At 38.0% G+C, this 27,161-nt stretch overlaps 2 protein-coding genes across 5 annotated transcripts in view; one reads left to right on the plus strand and one right to left on the minus strand.

The window, feature by feature from the left end:
• PDE8B (phosphodiesterase 8B) overlaps positions 1 to 6,912 on the plus strand; it is a 254,440-nt gene extending 247,528 nt beyond the window's left edge. For all 3 annotated transcript variants that reach the window (XM_060143155.1, XM_060143157.1, XM_060143156.1), the window contains 2 exons: positions 2,259 to 2,388; positions 4,971 to 6,912. In XM_060143155.1, the coding sequence (XP_059999138.1) occupies positions 2,259 to 2,388; positions 4,971 to 5,080 (240 nt within the window). In that variant the 3' untranslated portion in view covers positions 5,081 to 6,912. The remainder of the gene's footprint in view (positions 1 to 2,258; positions 2,389 to 4,970) is intronic.
• A 2,500-nt stretch (positions 6,913 to 9,412) lies between these two features.
• WDR41 (WD repeat domain 41) overlaps positions 9,413 to 27,161 on the minus strand; it is a 45,429-nt gene continuing 27,680 nt past the window's right edge. Inside the window, exons 8-13 of one of the 2 annotated variants that reach the window (XM_060143158.1) lie at positions 24,677 to 24,787; positions 18,612 to 18,796; positions 15,351 to 15,472; positions 14,429 to 14,517; positions 13,339 to 13,472; positions 9,413 to 10,487 (exon numbers count right to left, since the gene is read on the minus strand). In XM_060143158.1, the coding sequence (XP_059999141.1) occupies positions 10,335 to 10,487; positions 13,339 to 13,472; positions 14,429 to 14,517; positions 15,351 to 15,472; positions 18,612 to 18,796; positions 24,677 to 24,787 (794 nt within the window). In that variant the 3' untranslated portion in view covers positions 9,413 to 10,334. The remainder of the gene's footprint in view (positions 10,488 to 13,338; positions 13,473 to 14,428; positions 14,518 to 15,350; positions 15,473 to 18,611; positions 18,797 to 24,676; positions 24,788 to 27,161) is intronic. The other variant, XM_060143159.1, reaches the window with a different exon arrangement.

Below are 27,161 nucleotides of genomic sequence, written 5' to 3' on the forward strand. Positions count from 1 at the left end.
TGTGCCTGGGCACTAACTAAACTCTCTCTAGGGAAGGGGGGTAAACTGAGCCTTTGGAAGTATCTTTTCATCCTCAAATTTTTAGGTCCTGAATTTCCACAAAAACTGGGAAATCCTCCATTCATTCACTAGATTATCATCTCCATGGTGCAGTCTGGGGAACAGACTGCACCATGGGTAGCTCATAATACAGTAGGGGAGGGAGACAGACATAAACAGGTCCATACATTGGTAAATTAAAAATAAATGAAAGGGCTTCCCTGGTGGTGCAGTGGTTGAGAGTCCACCTGCCGATGCAGGGGACACAGGTTCGTGCCCCGGTCCGGGAAGATCCCACATGTCGCGAAGCAGCTGGGCCCATGAGCCATGGCCGCTGAGCCTGCGCGTCCGGAGCCTGTGCTCCGCAACGGGAGAGGCCACAACAGTGAGAGGCCCGCGTACCGCAAAAAAAAAAAACAAACAAAAAAATGAAAACACTTCTAAAGGAGGTATATGTTAAGTCCTAAGAGTTCAGAAAGAGTTTTTTTTTCTAGATAAAAGGGCTTTGTGGAAAAGGTGTTAGAGCTGGTGTTTTTGTTTTTGTTTTTGAAGGATTTCAAAATTTAGAAATGGGAAAGGACATTCTGGGAGAGTTCTGGGAGAACAAAGGGTTATGAGCAAAATTAGTAGGGAGGAAAACCAAAATTTTTATATAAGGAAAACAGCAACTTTGGCAGTGTGAAGAGGAATTAAAGGAGAATAACGTAGTAGACCACAAGATGCCATTTAAAAGAGGCCTACTTTCAAAGAAGAGGCTCTAAGGACTAATGTTTATTATTTGTGATAGACAAACATGTCACAAGTAGCTACAAGTAATGCATTTGGGGACGGGGGGCGGGGGGGGAGGGTTGTGTGCCTATATGGCTGGAACATACCGCTGAGGCAGAATAAAAGAATAGCTGATAATGTCTAAAAGGGTTGGCAGGGGCAAAGGGCAGCCGAGGACCCAGTAAGTTAGGTGCAGCTTTCAAGGATGGGAAGAGACCCCATGAATAAAGAAAAATAGGACAAGCAGTTCTGAGCTTGCCAGAAAGAGAGGGGAAAAAACCCAAACTACTCCTTGAACAGCAGTGGCTATTTTAAGGCTGCCTAATCTACTGACCTGAAATGAGCAAGCTGAGCCAAAAACTGGTAGGAGGCCATTATCGGGGCTTCCCAGGACCCACAGAGAAGACTTAAAATCCTACTCCTAGTTATTCTCAAAGTATGTGAATGGGGAACGGGAAAGAACCACTTTTAAGTTCTTTAAGGTAATCTCCCTGTTTAGGTGTCCTTTTCCCAGAAAGGAAAGTACTAATGTTCACAAGACAATGTGACCTAAAAATCAGGTTACAAATGAGGTCTCTGATCAGCCAGCCTCCGGTTCAGCATACTACCAGTAAATGTGGATCTCAATTTCAGCCCAGTGAATTATGACCTTATGCATAAAACATACACTCTAATGTGCAAAATACTCAGATTTACACATATCTTGAGAATTGCATGACCAAATACCCCAATCTGAAAAATCTCAGTTTGTCATTCTTTTGAGTAAAACATAGTTAGTTATTTCATGAAAAAAAGAAGCTAGTTCAGCTCAACTGCCTAACTGCTTTTCATCCAGACTACCATAATACGTTGATGTGCAGCACAAGGGCTTTGTATGTACTTCCGATTTTGTCACACACAATATTAAAAAGACGTATTTTCAAAGGTCAAGTTTAAATAAGATTAATAATTCTTACTACTTTAATGAAGACATTCTTAAGTGAAACTGGCTTTCTTTTTAAGTGCAAGCATATGACAGTGAATAATACAATGACTATTTGTACAGCTTGGTGCCAGTTCTTTGATTCACGCTAAGGCGTCAGCAGTTTTAAACACACCATCGCTCCTGTACCCTCAGTATAAACGCCACTTAGTATTATTAGTGTTACTTTGAAAATAGTCTTGACCTTGCCATCATGAAAACAGATCTCAGAAAAGGGGCTACAAATCCTGAGATAAGTGCTTCAGGAGGTGCTGTAAGATAGCATAACACATTTGAGAGTCAGAAGACCTGAATCCAGTCACTGGAGCTCATCAGGTGGTTGTCTTATATAAGCCTCAGGACCTTGCCAAGCCAATTTCTTCACAGATACAACTGTATTATGACCCATTTTCACAGAGTGGTTCTGACAAACTAGATGTTACTGTGACAGCTCCTTATGTGCCCTACAGCCCTGTGTTATTTCTTACAGACTGATGAAGAGAAGAGACAGGGGCTACCTGTAGTGATGCCAGTATTCGACCGGAATACCTGTAGCATCCCCAAGTCCCAGATCTCCTTTATTGACTACTTCATAACAGACATGTTTGATGCTTGGGATGGTAAGACAGTTCCTGTTTTGTTACCCACAAACAGAATATTTTGCTATACATTATGATGGTTACCTTTAATGACAGAGGCTGGGCCTAAAGGTGTAAATGAAATGTAACTTAAAAGAAAAAGTCAGCTGCTTGTGGCCAGGTGTGGTGGGGGTGCATGAACACTTTGTGTGTCCTCAGCACAAACCATGTGTATGGAAGACTCAGTGGATGTTTGGTAACTGGATAAACAGGTGTTCAACTCTTCCAAGGACATGTTTCCAAAGCTTACAGGAGTTTTATTCTGTCGTTGGAGGAAATTCTAGAGAGAACATAAAATATACTAAGTCTACTCTGAATCACAGATTCTTTTCATAATATCAGTTGATAAACAGCTTTTCATTTTTTTGAGATCCTTTTTAATTTTTTTGAATTTAATTTTTATTTTATATCCGAGTATAGTTGATTTACAATGTTGGGTTACTTTCAGGTGTATAGCTAAGTGATTCAGTTATACATATATCCATTCTTTTTCAGATCCTTTTCCCATATAGGTTATTACAGAACATTGAGTAGAGTTCCTTGTGCTATACAGTAGATTCTTGTTGATTATCTATTTAGTGTATATATGTTAACCCCAAACTCCTAATTTGTCCCTCCCCCCGTGTTTCCCCTTTGGTAACCATAAATTTGTTTTCAAAGTCTGTGAGTCTATTTGTTTTGTAAATAAGTTGAATTGTATCCTTTTTTTCAGATTCCACATATAAGTGATATCATATGATATTTGTCTTTCTCTTTCTGACGTACTTCACTTAGTATGATAATCTCTAGGTCCATCCATGTTGCTGAAAATGGCATTATCTCACTCTTTTTCATGGCTGAGTAATATTCCATTGTATATGTATGTATATGTATGTGTGTGTATATATATATATATATATATATATATATATATATATATATATATATATATACACCACATCTTCTTCATCCATTCATCTGTCAAGGGACATTTAGGTTGCTTCCATGTCTTGGCTACTGTAAAGAGTGCTGCAGTGAACACTGGGGTGCATGTATCTTTTTGAATTACAGTCTTCTCTGGGTATACGCCTAAGAGTGGGATTGCTGGGTCATATGGTAGCTCTATTTTTAGTTTTTTAAGGAACCTCCATACCATTTTCCATAGTGGCTGCACCAATTTACATTCGCACCAGCAGTGTAAGAGGGTTCCCTTTTCTCCACACCCTCTCTGGCATTTGTTATTTGTAGACTTTTTAATGATGGCCATTCTGACTGGTTTGAGGTGATACCTCATTGTGGTTTTGATTTGCATTTCTCATTGAGTGACGTTGAACATCTTTTCATGTGCTTTTGGCCATCCGTATGTCTTCTTTGGAGAAATGTCTATTTAGATGTTCTGCCTATTTTTTGATTTTTTTTTTTTTTGATACAGAGCTGCATGAACTGTTGGTGTATTTTGGAGATTAATCCCTTGTTGGTTGCTTCATTTGCAAATATTTTCTCCCATTCTGTGGGTTGTATTTTCGTTTTGTCTATGGTTTCCTTTGCTGTGCGAAAGCTTTTAAGTTTAATTAGGTCCCATTTGTTTATTTTTGTTTTTATTTTCATTACTCTAGGTACAAGGTGGATCCAAAAAGATACTGCTGTGATTTATGGTGAAGAGTGTCCTGCCTATGTTTTCCTCTAAGAGTTTTATAGTAGCCAGCCTTACATTTAGGTCTTCAATCCATTTCGAGTTTGTGTATGGTGTTACAGAATGTTCTAGTTTCATTCTTTTACATGTAGTTGTCCAGTTTCCCCAGCACCACTTATTGAAGAGACTATCTTTTCTCCATTGTATATTCTTGCTTCCTTTGTTGTAGATTAATTGACCATAGATGCATGGGTTTATTTCTGGGCTTTCTGTCCTGTTCCATTGATCTATACTTCTGTTTTTGTGCCAGTACCATACCACTTTGATTACTGTAGCTTTGAAGTATAGTCTGAAGCCAGGGAGCCTGATTTCTCCAGCTCTGATTTTCTTCCTCAGGATTGCTTTAGCTATTCAGGGTCTTTTGTGTTTCCTTACAAATTAAAAAAATTTTCATTCCAGTTCTGTGAAAAATGTCATCGGTATCTTGATAGGGATTGCACTGAATCTGTAGATTGCCTTGGGTAGTATAGTCATTTTCACAATATTTATTCTTCCAATCCAAGAACATGGTATCCTTCCATGTGTTTGTGTCATCCTTGATTTCTTTCATCAACATCTTATAGTTTTCAGGGTACAGGTTTTTTGCCTCCTTAGGTAGGTTTATTCCAAGGTATTTTATTCTTTTTGATGTGATGGTAAATGGGATTGTTTCTTTAATTTCTCTTTCTGATCTTTTGTTGTTATCAATTTTTAGTTAAAAGGACCTGTTCATATTTCAGAAACCAGTGTTTAGTAACTCATCCTTCTCATGCTTCTGTGTTCACCTTAGGCCTAACCTAGGGTACCTCTCCTCCAATTGTGATCCCAAATTTGTCCCACAGAGCCCCAACCTTATAAATGCTCCTGGAATCTAATTTAACAGGCTTCTTTTTATTCTCTTATATCCTTGCAGCCTTTGCACACCTGCCAACCCTGATGCAACATTTGGCCGATAACTACAAACACTGGAAGACGTTAGATGACCTAAAGTGCAAAAGTCTGAGGCTTCCATCTGACAGCTAAAGCCAAGACAGAGAAGGTGACCTCTTGATCTACAAAGGGCACTGTGAATCACAGTAGTGTAAACAAGAGGCTTTCCTTCATAATGAAAATGACAGGTGTAGGTTAAGGAGCTAATGTTTAATATCTGACTTTTAATCATTCAACTTCCCAAATTTCATTTTTAGAAAATTATGTTCCATGAAGAAAAATTTTGAACAATCACTTAGTGACAGAACAAACACATGGCAAAATCCTTTGCCCTGCTGTCATCCTGTCTGCCCTCATCAAACCCTGCAGCTGATTCACTGTAACGAGCAGGAGACATGCAGCAAAGACTTGGTGCCCACGAGCCCACCATCTCTGTGGATGATGGACCATGTAGCTTAGCTAGTGGTTTAGCTCATCTTTTACCATGAAAGTCACCATCACTGTTTAGCTTGACTATTTTCCTCAAGAGCATCAATCTAAAAGGCTCATAAGAATATCTAAGAAAAGAAACCCATATAAAGTGAGCAAAACAACTAGGACGAAACTGCTGATAAACTAGTTAGCTTCAGAGCCTCCATGGCTAGGTGGTTCTGATCAATGGTGTAACACCCAAGTTAGAACATAGTCTGTCTTGGCCTGGTGAGTGCCTTCTCTAGACTGGTATCAGCAGCCTGTGTAGTCCTCTCTCCTACAAAAGGGATTCATCTTAACAGAAAGTCAACCATGATGGGGAAGGAAGTGACATCTTGTCTGTGGGGAATCCAAGAGCTTTCTCCCTTTATTTCTGGTTTACAGAGGCAGTTACAAGGCACTACAGTAGGTATTATATACAAGCCATTAATCTGAATGCCCTTGGACAAGCTTTTTTTTAAAAAAAAATTTATATACATTTGCTGTTTAAAATTTTTATTAAAGCAATCTAAATTTTCAGGGTTTAAGTCCATGGAGTACGTTGTGCCGAGTACTGAGGAGACAGAGGAAGTTTCAAGGTTCAGATGTTTTTAACCTATCTATATTTAAGATCATGCCATTTTGCTTTAATGATGAAAAAAAGATTGCAAGGTGTGTAAATATATCAGAAAATAGCATATGGGGAAGCAGTAAATACTATTTTAAGCTATTAATTGTATGCTAAAAGCTTCTAAAGCACAAGTGCATATTTTTATACAGCTCTTTTCACAACTTTCTGTGGTCTACATGAAGTCAGACTTGAGATTTTCTTTTCTCTTTTACCAGCCAACCCTTCTCTATGTATTATAAATTAGAGATTCTGTAAACAAAATCTTTGTTTTTCTTTCAAATTCTCTGTACTTCATGCTGCATTTCTAAGAGGTATAAACAGAGACTAAATTAACTGAACCAGTAGTTAGTTACTTTTTTCAAATGAAAATTGGAATGCAGAACACGTGGACCTAGTACATGGGGGCAAAAATTACTTATCACTACAAAACATGCCAATGTTTTTTTCTATGTTTTGTACCAACAAATGGAAACATATATGACAATTCCATGCAAAGAAATGTACCTAAATTATTTTTGTTAGATGGTAAGAGAACTTGCTTGGTCAGGACAGCAGCTAGCTTTGTATTGTAATGCTGCACTAAGTAAATGTGATGAAAATGTTTTTGTGAAGTACTTGTAACTAAATTCCTACAGCCATTTTTCATTCCTAACAGCTGTTTTTATTTTACCTCTTTGGCCTAAATTTTTCATAATTTCAATATTTCGGTTTAGTGTTCTTTATTTCATGAGTCACACGCTTTGTTTTCAGAACACATTAAATTCAGGATGTCAGAATCCCATTTTAAGGAGCTAAATAATTTGCCTAGGCTTCAGAAGCTTGCCTGAAGCAACGACAATCTTTTCTTGACCATCTCGCTTTTGGTTCCATTTGGTAAGTGACATTCATCAGATGTCTGACATTTTTCTATGTGAATGTTTGTTAAAACTGACTCAGTATAATTTCAAATTAATTTCATATTAACACTGCCAGGTACTAAAGCTTTAGCATAGCTCTGCTCTTTATCAGTGTAATCTACTATGGTGTAATCTTCTACTGAGTTGCTAACTAAATAGTGCATTCCTCCAAATAGTCTTTCAGATGGTATGTGTATCAGATGAGTGAGTATAAACTATTATAATTGTCTCTCATACTGAGCATAAGTCTGTGTTGAGGGGAACCCTATTAATTTAGGAAAATATAACATGATCTAACTAGAGAGAAGTCACATTACTACTACTACTTAACCAGAAGTTAGTTATAAAACACTGTTACCGGGACCAGAATAACCCTATAATTTAATTAGGTTATTCTTTACTTCCAATTTAAGATTTTAAAATATGCTTACCTTCAGAGTTAGGACTGCTTAGTCTTGTGGACAAAGAACAAGCCTCATCTATTAATCAGAACGCACTCAACTTGAGAAAGATAAATACAATGTCCCTCAAGTTTAGGCTCTTGATTGTGTTATGTGAGTAAGCCAGAGAATGAGGTAATAAGGGTATTTTTAAATAAAAATGACAAGGCCCACTGCATAGTATTACTTCTGGTGTTGCAAATATAACAGCACTGAAAGCTAAGCTAGGGAAATGGAAAAAATGCACATAATATTTATCGACCTCAGTTATAGTTGTAGTCTTCTAGTTTGAAAGTTCAACTTTTTGCAGCACTCTGCATACAACTAGTAAGCAGCCATCAAAGTCTGAGTCTCTGCTAGATTTTCCCATCTCACTGTTTTACTCCATCTCTGACCTTAGGGCATTCATGAAAGCAAAAACCATCAAGTTCCCATGAATGGGTTGGAGGTTTTCCTCTAGATTTTAATAACAGAGGGACTCACAGTGGTACTTTCATCAGTACTATTTGCTCCCCCAACTCACCTGTGGTTTGTCTCATTCACGTGAATAGATTACTATTACATAATACTAATCCAGAACAAATTAGGGAAAAAAGCAGTTAAGAATCTATGAATTCCTTTTATAATTCATTGACTATCTTATACAATTCAAGAAAACTTTAAAACTCATGACCTAATAGTAGAATCTCCAAAGAAAAAGCTAGCTGGTAATAAGAGAAAGTCCATCTATGGAAGAAAATTAAAAGCCTAACAATGACTCTGATCAATAATCTGATGCACTCAGCCCAAAATGCATGTCTGCCTGGTTTAGGAATCCTACCCACGTTCCAATTTCAGGATAAAAGATTAGCAATGCCTCAGTATGACTGCTCAGATACGTATGCCACGATAACAACAATCTGTCGGCTAAGAGGCAGTGCTAATTTTTCTATTCACATTCTTCTATTATGTAATGGTGGTTACATAAATTTTATTATATTTCTCCATAAAGGTATTTTCATTGTGAATTAAAACAGAAACAATGACTATGAACATTATCTGGTTTTGCTCAAGGGGTAATCATACAACCCTTCTCTCTCATTCCAGTCATGTTCAATTTCTGTTTTTAAATTCGTTTACTGATGCTAATGAGAATTGAGCTAACTAACTGGAAGGCCTTACCTGACTGGGCTTCAGCTTCCTTATTTATAACATTATGGCACTGGTCTGGCATAGATGACCATAGCTCTTCCAGACTTTGTAGGTAGTTGAGGAAACAACAACTGTCAAAGGTAAAACTAGTGACACTAGTGACAACAATTTACAAAGATTCCATTAGGGTGTGTGTGATGAAAAAATAAATCCAGAAAGTGTTCTTTGAGAAGGATTAGTCCTCTGACACATCAGCCACCTGGTGTTTACTTCAATACAATTCTTTCATCAGCAGTTTAAGATTAACTCCAGAATTAAACCCACCCATTTTTTAATGTATGGAACACTTTTTAATTTTTATTCTTTAGTACCAAAAGGGAGAAAGAATGCTCTAAGGCTGATGGGGTGATGAAGATGATTAAATCTCAGTGGTCTGCAAGAAACTCATAAGTGATGCCTGTCTCAAGCATTTCATATTTGAGCCAATGGTAAGATGAATCAGGCACTTTGAAAACACTGTAACTTTACTGATCTAGCTCTCATCTCTGGCATATATGAGGGGCTGCTGCTGGTCTATTACCAAGAATCTAGTCAATAGCTGCTCAGGCTAGGGGGAAAAAATACACTGTAATAAGATTCCTCCTGATTTGTGTTTATAGGGATTTTAGTAGCTAGAATTTAAAAAAAAAAAGGATTTAAACAAATTAGTTGGCACCAAAAAAAAAAAGCTGTAGTTAAAACAGTGAGAGACTCAGGTTTGCTTCATATTTAGAATACTGAGAGTTACTAAAGACCAGGGGGATTTGTAGGAGAAAGGATATATTTAAATTTATCACAAGAATTCTTAATCAAACAGGCTCTAAAGAAAACCAAAGAATAAAAAAATACTGTTATTTCTATTTCTACCTCCTCCCAGGGTCTAGGTTCAAATTAAGAAGCTTAAAACACAGCACTCACCACTTCAATAGCAGCACAAAGTACAATTATTATGGAATCTTCATTTCCTACAGGGAGGCATCAGTTTTCTGGATATCTCAAGGTTTAAGTTCAAGATATGCTACATCCTACCTATTTACTCTTCACCGGATTTTTCATTTTTCTCCCAAAATATCGTCTATAATGATCATGTATATTTATTTCCATAAAAGTAGGTTCCTTGAATAAATCTTTAAAAGAATGACAGGTATAGTTAAAATACTAACAACTTTGGAGAACAAAGTCAGGTATTTCAAAATCCAAAAAGGCTAAATGAAAGAAATTAATTACATGTAATATTTTAAAAATCTAATCCCTTTTGATGAATAAAAATTTAATTAGAGGCAATATAGTTACATTAGAGAGAGTGAGAGGTTCCAAGTACTCTTCTCCTCATTAAACATAAACTCATATAATTTCTGGTGTAGAGTTTTTTCAAAGCATAAAAAATTTATCTCTGTGAGGACACTGTGGTATAATTTAATTCTGCTTCAACAGGTATATGTGATGAACTCTGAAAACTTCACTTTCTGAAAATTCACTGCTGAAATTAGACCCATTCCTTCAATGGTTTCAGGTAACTGTTATGTGAAAAGTCAAATGAAAAACTTGTGCTATATTCTTTGGTGAAAGTACTAATACCTGAGAAGCAACTTGTTGCTGGTTTGCAGCCCCAGAAAAAAGAATTCAAACAATTGGAATTTTATGGAGTAACAAGAAAAAAAAATTACGAAATTTAAGTGATTAATATGGTAATGGTTTTCAGAGTATTACCCCTATATTTGCTGTTCAAGGTTCATGCACAGGTGTTCAAATTCCTTAAACTAGACAGCAAGATATAAGTCACCATTCTCCTCTAATTTTTGAAATAACTTTAAGCTGCGCAATCCAGATTCTCGTTCTCCATTTTTCCACAAAATAATGAGATGATCAGCAGAACATGTCACTAGTCCATGATCTTCAAAGTACAGAAACATCTGTAAAAAAAAATTTTAATTACTGATTATAGGAACTTCAAGGAGAAGAGGCTAATACTAACTAGATTAAGACAGGTGCTTGTTAAAATGTGTACCTTGGAGACTTCTTTGGATCTGACCGTAAAACTCTGTATCTTTCATGAGAAATGTTATTTTTAAGTGTGAGTGATAATCACATACAAATATACAAATGCTAGACTAGTAAATACTACTCAACTACAGAACTATAAATAACAGCTATTTTTGTAAAGTACATGAAGTCCCAAAGTATCGTCTAAATTTTACCATTATCTAATTAATTCCTCAAGTATTGGTTTTAAGATTTTTGTCAGAAGTCCCAACAAACCTGCTTTACTTAATCATTTTTACTGGCCTTATTTATGCAAAAATGGCCACCAATAAAATGTCTGAATTCCAAATTCTCCAAGAGAAACAATGGCTTTAGCTCTCTATAAAAAGAGACATAATCAATCCTTAAGCATTTACTGAGTGTCATCTATATGCTTATAGTCCCTACCCTTAAAAAGGTCCTAATTCAGTTGCGAAAACCAAATCATAGTTGAAACAATAAGGGTACCAATTAAAAATGATGTAATCAGGTACTAAATAGCATAGTTCAGGCTATGATTTGCCACAGAAATGCAGAAAAAGGAGGCATAGATCAATAATGAATGAAGTTGTCAGAAAAAGCTTCAAAAACATAAAACTCTCCAAATAAAAGGAAGGTCATGCCCAGTGAAGGAACAGGCTGGAAGGTAAGAATAGGAAAATGGAATGTTGATGAGAAGGCAGCATGCATCCTATGGAGTAGAGAGGAGATAAATGAAAAGGATGAGCTCTTTGAGGGAAAGAGTGAAATATAGGAGAGAAATAGGATGCAAGTTTTCTAAGACATAACTCATACATTTCTGAAGATAGTAGGAGAAGGGCTCAGCTGATGATGTAGGAGTGAGGGGTGGAGACCTAGCAGAGCAAAACTCCTCAGGAGATGGAAAAGTTAGAATTCAATAAATACAGGTAGATAGGACTAGGCTTAGAGAGTAAGGATCAAAAGAAAAAAGGAATGAGAAAATTCAAGAAAGAGCCAAGATTTTTTTAAAAAGTAATTAAATGTCAACACTTCCACTCAGGAAAATTTCTAAGAATTGAACACTTCCATACAATGACAAATGTGCCACACCATTTAAAAACCTTTAATAGGTTCCTACTATTTAAAACATAAAGTCCAGGGACTTCCCTGGTGGTGCAGTGGTTAAGAATCCACCTGCCAATGCAGGGGACACAGGCTCGAGCCCTGGTCCGAGAAGATACCACATGCCGTAGAGCAACTAAGCCTGTGCGCCACAACTACTGAAGCCCACACGCCTAGAGCCTGTGCTCCACAACGAGAAGCCACCGCAACGCACCGCATCGAAGAGTAGCCCCTGCTCGCCGCAACTAGAGAAAGCCCGTGTGCAAAGACCCAACACAGCCAAAATAAATACATAAACTTTTTGTGTATGTATGTATGAATTTTTTTAAAAAGTCCAAACTCCTTAGCCTTACATTCAGTAATCTGACCCCAAACTACTTTCCCAGCTTTATCTCCTACTGTGTCCATTCATCGGAACACAGTCCTCCAGCCTAGCCAACCTGCTCCTTGCCACCAAGTAGATTCTATCTTTGCCCTCCTGTCTACCACATTCCATCTGCACAACTCCCAAAGTTAAAAAACAAAATGAAAACAACTGGGCTACCTGGCAGAGGAAGGCAAAAATGAGTAAGATGTAAGTACCCAAAATCAGGGAGCTTATGGTCGTAAGACTATCTTAATCCTACCTAAGCATCAAGGTTCAGCTCATATCCAGGACCATAATATTTTTATATTATATCTCTTTGTAAACGCCAATGTCTAGTGTAGTGCCTGAAATACAGGAAATGCTAATAACAAGTGTTGTGCTGTTGCTTCTAAGTATAAATGCACTTTCAAATGAAAAACAATTTGTTCCTCCCTGGCTATGAAACAGGGAAGAACAATTTAAGAAACTCATGGGGCTTCCCTGGTGATCGAGTGGTTAGGACTCCATGCTCCCAGTGCAGGGGGCCTGCAGCACGCGGGAACTAGATCCCGCATACTGCAACTAGGTGCCCGTATGCCACAACAAAGATCCCGCATGCCACAACTAAGACCAGCACAGAGGGAGGGAGGGAGGGGGGAAGGGAGGGAGACTTAGGGCTCTGCTTATACTGTTACCAGTTCCAATCATTTCTTTACCTCGACTGGTCTTATTCCTTCTTCATTACAGGCAATAATGCCTATAGTAAATATTAAAGTATTTGAATATATTTATAACAAGTTAGAACTTTATGCATCCTATAATTCTCAACTATTATTTTCATATATGCACAATGACAGTCAAGACACTGGGTTTTACTAACGCTAACAAATTATTATCCTCCAAAGGGAGGTAAAAACAGTACTGTTCATGAATTTGATAAACTTCCCTGGAATTAGATTCTATAAGGCTTTACCTCTACATACATAAACACAACCCTCCATGTACCCTCTATTTACTACTGTTACATATTCAACATTATTCACACCATCCTTATTGTCAGCTATCTACATCTCATAAGTAATAGTAATTAAGCGATTTTTTAGAAGCAAGACATCCCTTCTTCAAATCATTTCTCTGTAAAGAGAGCTCCTAATGGCACATACTATATAACCTATCCCATTCCATGTTTAGATTCCACAAAAACCTACAGATAAGAGAAAGTTTAGGTCTTTATGAGACCAAATGAAAGAAGAGCAGTGAGATGCAAAAAGCAGGAATTCCCTGGACATTTATATGCCTATTAAAAATAATACCTCCACAGATGATGAGTGTCCAATTAAATCGCCAATAAGCTCTAGTGAACATGAAGTGGCATTTTCTTGTTGTTTTTTAACAGGGTGGCTGGCTTGTTTATTTACTCTTCCAAATCCCCACATGTTAAAAAAACCTAGAAAAACACAGCCATTTCAGTCATTTTCGAAATTACTGTGCTCTTTTCTTATAATAATAATCTAAGATCAGAAAAACAAAACTTAAATGCAAAAAGTGTTCCCCACTTATTTTAGTCAAGGGCTTAGTGAGCAGATGGTACCAGGTACTATACTAGGGTTTTTTAAATATGTTACTTTGTTTCCTCTTAGCTACCCAGGTTTGTTGCTCATCTCTTTTTATTGTCCCTACTCACGCACTGGTGAAGGTGTGTTAACGTGAGGAAAAGGCAATGGGAATCAAAGAGGAGAGAAATGAAAGGCCTGAATGGCAATGAGGTGCGGCGGGGGTGGGGGAGGTCACAACTCAGATTTATCAATAAAGGGTAGGCAAAAAGCAACATAGGGATGTCCCAGAGCAATGCCCTATGACTTCAAATAACCAGAAGAAATTCCAGGGGTACCAGCATCTGATTTCTTATGCAAAGGCTGCTAACTAACAGGGATTTTGTTTTTCAAATCAAACACCTGAAAATCAAAGAGTTCATGAGATGATATAAATACAAAAATGTTTATAAATAAATTGAGTTCTATGTTAATGATAATGCTTTAAGGCTGAAAGAACTTTGACACCTGATGATACAAATTCTGTCTGTATACCAGACATAATTACAGACAATATAAATGAGTAAATAGTTCATTAGGCCATTTAGTCAGATTACCAGGAATAATAGTTTCCCCTCAAAACAAAAAAAATCCTAGTTGACTTGAACTGAAATAAACAGGTAGTTCTACAGTAAAGCAATATTTAAATGTGAATCCTAGATCCCAATTACCAAATGCTTCATGTAAACATATGATGCTTATTTGGAGCACACTGTATATTATTTTGTGGTTACATACCACTGCCTTTCTTCTGTCTTGCATATGAGAAAAAAAAAAAAGCAAGACTACCTTTTTGAGAAAAGATACTCACCTGTTGGTACAGGTTCAGCTGCAAGCTGCTGTTTTTCTCGTAACTCCCAAATGCGTACACTTCCATCTTCTGAGCATGAGATTAACTGCCTGTCAGAAGAGAAAATCAGTGATAAAAAGAGCACCATGGAAGGCCTATGCTAAATTTGCAGTGAAAGAAATCAGTGGAGCCCGCAACTGCTTTTATTCAGCTCTTGGCAGGAGCCAATAAAAATCACAATTTATCAATATGGCTTTACAATGCAAAGTAAAAGCACTCCTCAAGAAAGGCACACATTATACTGTTACATTGGTTCAAATGTTATAAATATGTATCATTTCCATTTTTAAAAATGCATTCAGGAAACAGGTTACGAATTACAGTTTCACAATATCCTGAGAAGTCTCATTCCTTCCTCTCACGGTATCTCTTCTCAGGGCGCCTCTCACTCTAAAAGTATCCTGCATAGAAAATAATTCTATTTCCTTCATATAATTCATCCCTAGAAACTCAAAAGCCAAATCTACCCTGAGGGGAAAGCCCTCAGTTGGCAGCCTTAGCCAACAGGAGACTACCATTTAATTGAAGCCGTAATCAAACACCACCACCAAAAAGGTGGGTTTGTGGAAAATATAAAAAGAAAAATTAGTACACAGTCAGTGCCCAAAAGTCTTTTATCTTTTAAAATAAATACCGAATTTTAAATTATCTCTTCTTATAATGAAATTCAATGTAATTCACTTGAACCTTGCTTCTTGTAAATTTCATAATATAATGCCACCAACTCTTCTGTTAAGATAGCCATGGGGTATTCTCCATTTCCAAAAGAACATAACAGGTCAAGCCACGGAGCCAGGTGACTTTGCCCCTTGAAAAATTACACTGGTGGCCCTGGGAACTATGCATTTCTTTCACCTGTTACAGAACTGACGGAAACTTGTACCTGTTTGGAAGTTTGGCAACGTGCAGGACATTGGAGTCATGTGCAGTTTTCTGGCAGGCAATCACACGCTTCATTTGAAGGTTATAGACGTATAAACCCCTTCCAACTGCAACAAATACATTCTGGCGGGGGGAGAGGGGGAGAAGTTCAGTAATGGGCATAAAACTAGTACTTACCACTACCTGGTGTAATAGATTTCCAGGCCTGGTGTGAGATCAGAAAGCCATTGTTACCTTCCCTATTCCTAGCCTTCAGCCCAAATTATTGTACTGCCCTCTGAAATCCAAAAATATCAAAGCACAAAGGAAAGCTCAGCATTTAGAAGGTGGAAGGACACAACTGCTAATACAGAGAAAGCGTTGTATATTATACCCCACAGCATCGCTTTCTTCCTCGTTGAAATGTGACAGAGAAAGGAGCTGTGGCTGACAGACTGGCCTGCAGTGGAGGTGGAGCTGCTGAGGTACAACCTAGGTTTTCATCCACGTAATACTATATCCTTGGGAAAACTACTTAGCTTCTTTTGCCTGAAAAATGTGAGCAAAATTACTTGCACTCCACATCTTAAGCATCACAAGACCTATAAAGGATACAAAAAAGCATATACTATAGTGGCATATATACAGTGGCTTCACAAAAACATTTTTCCAAATGTAGTATTAGAAACACCTTTTTACTAAAGCAGCTTTAATCTTTTGAAAGTACTTTCACCAATACTTACCTTACTTCAACCTCACAACATCTCATTAATGCAGGAAAAGCTATTTTCCAGAATAATAAGTCAAAATAAAAAAAGATTAATATCACACAAAAATTAAGACGTGAGAGTTTGATATTAGAATCCAGGTCATGTTACTCCAGTCCCTTACTCTTGCCTCATACCATACCACCTAGCTTCCAAAATTATTTTGCAAGTCACTAGACTTCTGGTAGCTCTTGTCTTAGAATCATTCATTCTTACTCAGTTGGTATGCCAGTAGAAAGACCTTTCAAAACTCCTTTTTTTTTTGCCTACCTGTTCTCACCAAAGAATACTTCTCATGCAGCCTCAAAGGCTACAACGCCAACTCAGACCTACAGCATCTCGACCAAAACATGCCCCCCAAGGCTTACCAGAGTTTAAATCTGGAATGATCCCCTTGACCCTCAGGATTGGTATTCTGCATGTAGCAATGCAAGCTGAAGACCAGTGCCATGAGCATTAATGAGAACAGCTAGCCAACTTGCTAAAATCTAGTGTCCTGGGTGACATTCAATGCAGAGAAACCTCAGAAACTAGTTATATGGACCAGGAAATCTGTGCAGAGTTTAAATGATTTATCCAAAGTCACAAAGAAAATTATCAACACAACTAGAGAATTAATAAGCTTTGGGGCAGCCTTTACTCAACAGAATCACTCTATCAACCACTTGTCATCAACAATGAATGGCCCGCCTGCAGAAAGAAAAAAACTCCGATAAAACAAAGAAAATTAGGGAAAAGTGAGTGCTTTATTAATGCTTTATTAAGCATTTATAGCAGTTAATAACACCAATCGAAAATTTTAAGATTAAAGAGTACAAAATGCAAAACTTTAAACACTTTTACAAAAGTGAGAAAAAGGTATCAAATTAAAAATATATATGGGGCTTCCCTGGTGTTGCAGTGGTTGGGAGTCCACCTGCCGATGCGGGGAACACGGGTTCGTGCCCCGGTCCGGGAAGATCCCACGTGCTGCGGAGCGGCTGGGCCCGTGAGCCATGGCCGCTGAGCCTGCGCGTCCGGAGCCTGTGCTCCGCGACGGGAGAGGCCACAGCAGTGAGAGGCCCGCGTACCGCAAAAAAAAAAAAAAAAAAAAAAAAAAAAATATATATATATATATATATATATATATATATATATATATATATATGGACTTCCCTGGTGGCACAGTGGTTAAGAATCTGCCTGCCAATACAGGGGACACAGGTTCGATCCCTGGTCAGGGAAGATCCCACATGCCGCGGAGCAACTAAGCCCGTGCGCCACAACTGCTGAGCCTGCACTCCGGAGCAGGCTGAGCCACAGCAACTGAGCCCGCACGCCTGGAGCCCGTGCTCGGCAACAAGAGAAGCCACCGCGATGAGAAGCCCGCGCACCACAACTGAAGAGTAGCCCCTGCTCGCCGCAACTAGAGAAAAGCCTGCACGCAACAAGAAGACCCAAAACAGCCAAAACTAAATAAATAATTTTTTTAAAAAGAAAGATAAAAATATATATACATATAAAATTTTTAGGGCTACAACTCTTAGAGATAGTTTCCATCTTTTCTGAGACTACTGTCTTCTATCATATTCACTTTTTTAAAAAAAAATAAAATTGGGATATAAAGAAACTTAATCTTTAGGTATAACAGTGTTCTTTAACCTATTCTTACCCTACTCTGTTTTAGTTTTGTTTTGTTTTTAAGGTAAGAGAGGTGCAAAGAAAGCCAAAACAAAAACAAAAAAACAGACCATGCTCTCCCCATCCAGAACACTATTACTGAATTTTTAAATAAAAATAACAAAACACATACAATTAGAAGATTTAAACAGTACAGGAAGGCACAAAATAAAGTGAGGTAAAAGCCTCCTCTAACCCCTCTCCTCAAAGTTTATAACTCAAACATTTCTTGTGATTATATTTAGAAAAGGAACCCCCATTTTAAACATATTTTCTGAGCCCCTGAAGCTAAAAGAAGAGATGTTCAGATCAGAGCCAAGATTCAGAAATCCATTGGTACTAATCTACTACTGCAAAAAAGGATGTAAAGTGCTTCAAGAGCATCACTGCCAAGGCCTAAAGGATTGAAGTCAATAATTCTCACACAATCATCTTGCCCCATGATGCCAGCAGACTAAAAGTAAGGCATTCCTGAAATTTTTAATTTCCTTTACTGCTCCAGGAAATGCACCAGAATCTTCAAAAGGATTCTTTCTCAAAGTGTTTCTTAGAACAATTTTAAGCATTATCCTCAAATCCTGTGGGAATATTTACTCCAACTCAAAATTTCAATAGGGTTTTTAAATCTGTGGCCATTTAATCACTTCCTTGCCTCAAAGATAAGAGCTAAGATTAAAATTCTTTTTTAAAGCAAGTGATGCAATCTTTGAAAAATATCAAAACATTTTAGAGCACAACGTGAACACACGGAATGATAACTTTCTATAGGATCATGAGATTAAATTTTTAAAAGTAGAAACGGTTTATTAAAAGAGACAAGATTATAGATATTTTTCTCAATTTTGTTTTTTTTTTACCTCTTCATCCCATGTGAAATGATGAATAGAAACGTCATTTGGCTTTTGACAGAGTTTTATTTCTTGCTGAGTGTCCAGCTGTGGAGATGGGTCCCAGAAGTTGCGTTCACAGGCCTGCACAGTCCAGTCCAGGATATCCCAGATGATGAGCTCTCCAACATGGGAGCCAGTTACAAAACTCAAATCTAGGCAGAGTTCATAGATGTCTCATTATTGACCATTTACCTAAGCTAAACATAAAAATGAATGAACTGCCTAGTAGTATTGCTCTATAAAATCACAATGTTTAGAACAGTGAGGTAACTAGACAAGCCAAACAGGAAGATTATCAGAAATAGACTCAAGCTTACTTAGAAATTTAGTATGTGATAATGATTGCATTTCAATTCAGCGAAGAAAGAAATACCTCATGCTGGACTATTTGGTTAAGTATTTGGGGAATAAAAACAAAAGAACCTTACCTTGGATCATACACAGTGAAGAGAAGCTACACTTCTGTTTCTCCTTTACTCCCACACTCACCACATGCCTGACACCAGATGCGTGGGGTTTTCCCACACCAGGCAATTCTGCGACACCAGCTGAGTGTCCCTACAATTCAACTCAACTTTGACACTGTCTACCTGGAGATAGTGTCAGATCCCCCAAGTTAAGGACTCAGTCCTGCAAGACTTCTCCCACTTCAGATACTAACTGCAAATCCAGGTTGTTACCTGTGTTTCTGACAAACTGGCTATAAATCGAAGAGTCCCACATCCCCTCATCAGGTTCAGTTAATTTGCTAGAATGGCTCACAGAACTCAGGAAAAGTTTACTTACTTTATTATACAAGGATATGATAAAGGATACAGATGAACATCCAGATGGAGGAGATGCACAGGGCAAGGTATGTGGGAAGGATCGCAGAGCACGCATGCCCTCTCTGAGCATGCTGCTCTCCCAGCACCTCCACGTGTTTGGCAACTCAGAAGCTCTCTGAACCCCGTACAGTTGGGATTTTTATGGAAACTTCATCACATAGGCATGATCGATGACTAACTTCACGTCCAGCCCCTCTCCCCTCTCTGGAGAATTGCGCGGGGGTGCGTGGCCAGTGGCCAAAAATTCTAAGCTTCTAATAATGGCTTGGTCTTTCTGGTGACCAGCCCCCATCCAGGAGCCCATCAAGAAAGAGTAGCCTCATTAGAACAAAAGACACTCCTATCACCCAGGAAATTCCAAGGAGCTCTGTCAGGAAATATTAGACCAAATATTAGAACAAAAGATGTTCCTTGTGCTCTTATCTCTTGGGCAATTACAAGAGTTTTAAGGAACTCTGTGCCAGGAACTGGGGGCAACGACCAATATATATATTTTCTGTTATTTCACATATACCAAAATAAGTTTCAAACAGATTAAAACATTAAAGGTATTTAAAGAACTGAGGAAAATAAAGGTGAATGTTTTATGAATATGGAGTGCTAAAAGGCTTCTCAAGGAGACAGAGTGGAGGCTGGGGAAAGAGATATGAATAAACACCTGCTTAGCACAAAATCATACTTTTTTTTTTAAAGATTTTTTTGATGTGGACCATTTTTTAAGTTTTTATTGAATTTGTTACAAAATTGCTTCTGTTTTATGTTTTGGTTTTTTGGCCTCAAGGCATGTGGGTGGGATCTTAATCTCCCTGACCAGGGATCAAACCCACACCCCTTGCATTGGAAAGGGAAGTCTTAACCACTGGACCGCCAGGGAAGTCCCCCCAAATCATACATTTAAATGACAAAACTCTGGGAAAAGTCTGCAATTTAGATGTCGAAATAGGTTGATTATACTTGATACATAAGCACTTCTTAGAAATCACTAAGAACAAGATAAGCACTCCAGCAGAAAAATGGGCAAAGGACCTGAACTGGCAAAACAAGAAATACAAATGGCCAGTAAACATGTGAAAAGACGTTCAATTCCCTAATAATCAAAGACATCTAAAAGCAATGAGATACTATTTACTGACTTGCAAATCGGGAAAGATTATAAAACACGAAAGCACCCGATGCCGGCAAAAGCATAAGGAATCAGCACACTCACGTACTATTCATGCCCTAGTATAAACTGGTGTAATCTTTGCAATCCTTGGTAATATACATCAAAACCTTAAAAAGTTGTAAACCCGGATCTAACAATTCCACTTCTAGGAATTTATCCTGAGGAAAGTACATAAAAGACATATGTGACAAGGCTGTTACACATAGTATTAAAAATCTAAAGGTATCCTAAAACATCCAACTGGGGATCGAATAAATAAATAACATCCACGAAATGAAATAGTTATGCTGTTATTGAAAACTAAGTTGTAAAAGTATGTTATATTAATACAGAAATATATTCATGACATACTGTTACAAAAAGCACACCATATGTATACACATATACATACATATATACACCCAGAAAAACACTTAGAAGGATATGAACCTGTACTTAATGCTGTATGGTAGGATGATTTTCATTTTCATTTTTACATTTTTATGTTTCTGTTTCCTCATATGTATTATTTGCACAATAACAAGTTTTTAAAGCCTTTAATAAAAATGAAATTAGTGGGCCAACTAAGACAGTTGACAAATTATACATTTAATAGAAAATGTACAACTGCTGAGACTAAAAACTATCTTAAAGAAATGCAATTTATTTTAATTCCTTTATATTTAGGAGGAACAGAACAATGCACTGTGAGTCTAGAAACTCTAGTTTTAATTTTGGCTCTGCCTGTTACTAGCCATGTGGTTGGTCTTCAGAAAGTCATTTAATCTTTTTCTATCTTGGATTTCTCAGGCATTAAATGAAGCTGATTGTAAAAATCAAATTAAATAATGTGTAGCCATTTTAAAAAGACATCAAATGTTATCTTTGAGTCCCTGGTATTATTTTGAGCCCCTGGTATTATTCCATATTAATGGTATTAAAACATCCAGTTACTTGTAATTTAGGAATACATGGATGAGTAATTACGATTTAATTATCCCATTTATCAAATAAACCAGCAGGACAGAAATCTCTAATAACTAGATGAACAATCTCATAGAAATAAAGAATTACCACCAATCATACAGGTAAATATTATTTTGTCTTGGTTCCAAGTCCAATTTCTATATAGTTTATTAACAGACTCTATAGAATTCTCTCTGTGAAGAATTAAGTTCATTTCTCATCTGTGGAGAGAAACAGGCTCCTAGTTCTAATAGTGGGAACGTTAAGACAGTAGTAATCTTTCCATGACCTTCTTTTCCATCCCTTTCCCTCCTCTTTCCAATCTCACTCAAACTACAAAAGAACCAGAGACGGTAACAAGTGAAGATCCTTCTAGATTCCAATTCTGCATGCGTCATTATAATAGAGTTAACCTACTGAGACCACACAGCTGCCTGCTCTGATCTCCTCCAAGTGTCTGTAATTCATCTTTGTAATAGCAAAGTACCTGAGCCCAGTTAGAATTTTTCACTAAAAATAAAATGCTGGCACTGACCCGAGTCAGTATAGTTTGCTATGTAAATTATCCCAAACTAGTCATTCAAAATGTTTCACACCAAACAACCTCGATGTGTTTTATATATAGGGATGGATTTTCATCCTATGCAATTATCAAAAGTCACTTAGTATGAAAATCTCACCTGATACCTGTCTACCCATCCCTCAGAAGTACTAATACTTTGTGACTACCATACCATGCTGTCAGTACAAAACAAGAAAAGGAATAAAATAAAGAAGCAGCACCCAGAGCCTTTTGCCAGAAGAGATAAGCAAGGTTATCTTGTATGTCTGTCTTAGAAAATCTCTGCACAGGCATTCAGACCTCACTGGCAAACCTGGTATTCATTATCCACATTTGTAGGAGTTCTCTGTTGTACCATTCTAAGGTTGCCCTAGGGCCACCTCAATGAAAATGCACTTTTCCTGTGAGTTATAAACCCAGTAACTGGCCACATCTTTCATTGGTAATTGGTGGGGATAAAGAAGCAGGGCTGAAAGTGGAACTGGGACTTGTACAACATAATCATTTCAGGATTGCCAAAACCTGCAGCATGGCAGATGCGTCTATATACGAGGTAAGACTGTCACAATATCATTCTCAAATTTTACCAGACTACTTGTCCATATGTGATTCTTAAATATGCTTTTGGCTTACTTATAGTCTGTAGTGTAATTTTATAATCATGGAATTTATAAACTAAAAAGCACTAGGGGTTTTCTGTAATTTTTATTAACAATTTTTTTTTTTGCTTTAGCTTTCCATTTTCCTTCCCTTAAAAAGCTAGCAAAGAAATACTTGAAGAAAGCTTTCTTGGTTAAACTGTTATAAGCTTCTCTGTACATCACACAGCAAAAGAAGTGCCATGAGGTTAAGGCTACCTCAGGAACATCCCATCACCTTCATTAAGGAAACATGCCAGGTCCTGGTACCAATACTTCACTTCTAAAATGGGACAACTAGGCATGACCACTGTAATGGCCAAAACACTGCTGTGCTTTTCTCAACAGCTTTAGGGCCTTGGAGCTTCTCTGGCTCAGTGTCAGAGGGACTTCCAAATAAGAACCTGCCTTTTGTGCTGCCATCATGGCTAGAAGAAAAGGAGCCCCCAGAGAAAAATAAAGTGGTGCTCCTAATATTATTATTTCTAATAATATAGTCGTCAGAAAGACTTGCAGCTGGGTTGAACAAGCAAATGGCTATTGGAGAGGAAAATTTTGGAACTGGAAGGGACATTCTCACTGATGTATCTGAAAATGTGACTGAACAGCATACAAACGGAGACTACACTTAGTGCTGTCTGTTCCCCTTTCCCTCTGCCTCATGTTTCTACAAAGTATTGCTCAAAAACAGCCAACCCAGATCTCAGATCAGGGGGTGCAGTCCAGTCCCCTTACAACATCATATTCATGGCATCCTTACAGGACCCTCTTATAGTGTCCTCCAGACTATCAAACTGAAGCCACCCAGGAGTCCTCCCATCTGACCTCAGAACACAGATCACCCAGGAAAGCTCTGATGATATAAGGTGTCACTTTATTTGAAAGTGAAGTAGCTAAATCCCAGGATTTGTGGTTTGTGATCCTATCCTGTCATCTGATGTCAGGTTCGGCTCACAGGAGCTAACTCATTAAAATCATTATAAAGCCAAATAGAAAGTCTGGCAGGACTTCCCCGGCAGTCCAGCGGTTAGGACTGTGTGCTTCCACTGCAGGGGGGGGGCGGTTCAATCCCTGGTCGGGGAACTAAGATCCCACGTGCCATGCGGCCAAAAAGTAAAAAAAAAGAAAAAAAAACAACCAACACACACATCCATGAGGAAGGGCAGATATGACCCATTTTCTGCAGACCTTTAGTTTGGTGTTATTCTCTGACTCTTCAATCATAATTACAACTGGCTTGAATCCAGCTCATTCTACTGTAAGTAGAGTGCTATATAATTTGTACTGTGTGATCTTCCAAAGAGAAACTAGCCAGGACCATTTGCCAAAAAAGTCAAAATGTTGGGCTTCCCTAGTGGCGCAGTGGTTGAGAGTCCGCCTGCCGATGCAGGGGACACGGGTTCATGCCCCGGTCCGGGAAGATCCCACATGCCGCGGGGCGGCTGGGCCTGTGAGCCATGGCCACTGAGCCTGTGTGTCCGGAGCCTGTGTTCCGCAATGGGAGAGGCCACAGCAGTGAGAGGCCCGCATACCACACACACACACAAAAAAGTCAAAATGCTACCAAGCATTAGTACTGATAGCCTACAACAATCATCCCACAGCTACCAAGCAGCACCTGAGGTAAGTATGCTCTCTCCTCTGTCATCCCTTTTCTCTGCCCAACTCTATTCTTCCCCTTGTGCCTAAATCTAAGACCTAACAATCTATGAAACTTGATGAATTCCACTGGTTTAAACCTCAGAAAATAAAAGACTGCCAATCCCTACTAATTAATAGCATTATTTTCATCATGGTAATTCCAGAATTCTAGAACAAAACAAGACTAAAGTTCAAAACAGGTTAAAAAGTTAAAAAATTTTTACATAATATCAACACGTACACAATGACCTTACCATTGACATTAACCAGTGAGAGAATATTATCCTGGTGATCAAGGAGGCGCTTAACTTGAAGAATATCCCATCCTAGTGATCCCTCTGTGGGTGCTACCAGCCTGAAAATTACTAAATGAAAAGACAGATATAATTTTATTAAAATGGTCAAAGATTAAAGTTATATTTCTGCTCAAAAACTAGCATTTCATTAAGTGAGAAATACCTAAAATACTGAAAAACCCATCTCCAAAGACAGCCTTGTTCATACTACTTTAAAATATTTCTTTCAAATGCTTGAGATGTTTGAAATGATCTCCTAAAATCCCAAGTGAGTGTGTCCTCAGAGCTCTGTTCCTTTATTAAAACTCTTCTAAACCCACTACCAACCGTGAAGCCTCTGAACAAAAACATGCAAAGTACAAAAGATAATGTGAAACTGCTCAATGAGTCCATAAATATAGTCTCTATAGACAAGTATTCACAAGGGTCACATATGTAATAACTTCGAGGAAATAAAACAAATATGAATTAGATCAGAAGATAAAAGAGAAGCAATAGGGCTTCCCTGGTGGCGCAGTGGTTGAGAGTCCGCCTGCCGATGCAGGGGACGCGGGCTCGTGACCCGGTCCGGGAAGATCCCACATGCCGCGGAGCAGCTGGGCCCGTGAGCCATGGCCGCTGAGCCTGCGCGTCTGGAGCCTGTGCTCCGCAACAGGAGAGGCCACAACAGTGAGAGGCCCGCGTACCACCAAAAAAAAAAAAAAAAAGAGAAGCAATAGTCAATTCTAAAAAAGGATTAATAGAAAAATCCTGGACTTCTGAACCAGGATGAGTACTCAGAGCTGATAGCCTTGCTTAGCTATTGATAATAAAAGCCTCAAAGTCACTGCAGCTAGTGCACACAGAAATTCTATTTCCTGTTGAGGGGAACCCTCACATTAGAAAAAGAGAAATTGGTATGGAACATTTAAAACCAAGTACATGGGCACAAGCTTAGTCTTAGAAAAGATAGCACATTTAAAGGAATAAAACTTATTTTTATAAGGAAAAATGGCACAACATATTTATTTTATAAGACTAAGTAAAATGCAGAACCTCGTTTTAAAGAATATTTGTATTTTTTATAAATTATTTTCAGAATAAAACCAACTTTCATTTCTTCCTTTTTTTTAGCTAATATTCTAACTTCCGTTGAGGCATTAGTGTTGCTTTTATTACTATTTCAATGAATTCACTAATTCATTCAATAAAAATCTCTTATTTTAGAAATTAGCCAGATCGAAGAGGACAATAAGTAGGAGGACAAGTCCAATACACGGTGACAACAGAAATGAAGGCATAGAGGTTGGGGAATCCCAAGCAATTCAGTGTTAACAAGCAAGTGATACAGGACTCAAAGGAAGCAGGAGGGAAATAATGGAGGGCATGATTTGATATGTTGAAAAATCTGGACTTGTAGGCTACTCGTGTCCTTACATGGGTCCCTAGGGCAAAGATTTCTTTCATCTGGAGCAAAAATGAGAAAAAATAAGGACTACATAAGTTTTTTTTATAAAACTAAATGTATTCAATTTAAAGTCCTATTCTTTTTTTCTGAGATCATGTTCTTCATATTTTGTTGTTTAAAACTTATTTTTATAAAATCAGGGTGGTAAATGGTAGTTTGGTTTCTGGTTTGGGATTTTTAATGTTTTCACTAAACAAAATAAAAACTGGCAACTCTATGTTGATCTCCACAAGTTTGACCTTTTGTACTAATCAGAAATTTGAGAGTTCAGAAACAACTGATGTAGGCAATCGGAAGCCACTGAAGCTTTGAAGCTTGCATTTTTTTTTTAAATTAATTTTTACTGGAGTATAGTTGTTTTACAATGTTGTTTTAGTTTCTGCTATACAGCACAGTGAAACAACTATACGTATACATATATCCCCTCTTTTTTGGATTTCCTTCCCATTTAGGTCACCACAGAGCTGAGTAGAGTTCCCTGTGCTACACAGTAGATTCTCATTAGTTATCTACTTTATACATAGCATCAATAGTGTATATATTTCAATCCCAATCTCCCAATTCATCCCCCGCCCCCTGCTCCGTATACATACATCCATTCTCTACCTCTGTGTCTCTATTCCTGCTTTGCAAATAAGTGCATCTGTATCGTCTTGAAGCCTGTATTTTAGATAGATCCCTCTAGCATCTACTAGAAAATGTATCTGGGAAGCACTAAACTAGAGGAGAAGGCATTTGAGAAGCAGTAGAGGAAGGAAGACAAGTTAGGGGACTATCACAACAGAGCAGGCAAAAAAGGAGATGAGTACCTGAATAGAGCAACAGTACTGAGATGGAAAGAAGTGGATCAAAATATTTACAGCAGCCATCCTCAAAGTATGGTCCCACACCAGCAACCTCAGCACTACCAGAGAACCTGTTAGAACGCAGAAGCTCAGGCCCCACTCCAGAATTAGTGAATTAGGAACTCTGGGAGTAAGGCCCAGTAATCTGTGT

Source organism: Lagenorhynchus albirostris, chromosome 3, assembly GCF_949774975.1.
Source record: "Lagenorhynchus albirostris chromosome 3, mLagAlb1.1, whole genome shotgun sequence".
NCBI classification, from domain to species: Eukaryota; Metazoa; Chordata; class Mammalia; order Artiodactyla; family Delphinidae; genus Lagenorhynchus; species Lagenorhynchus albirostris.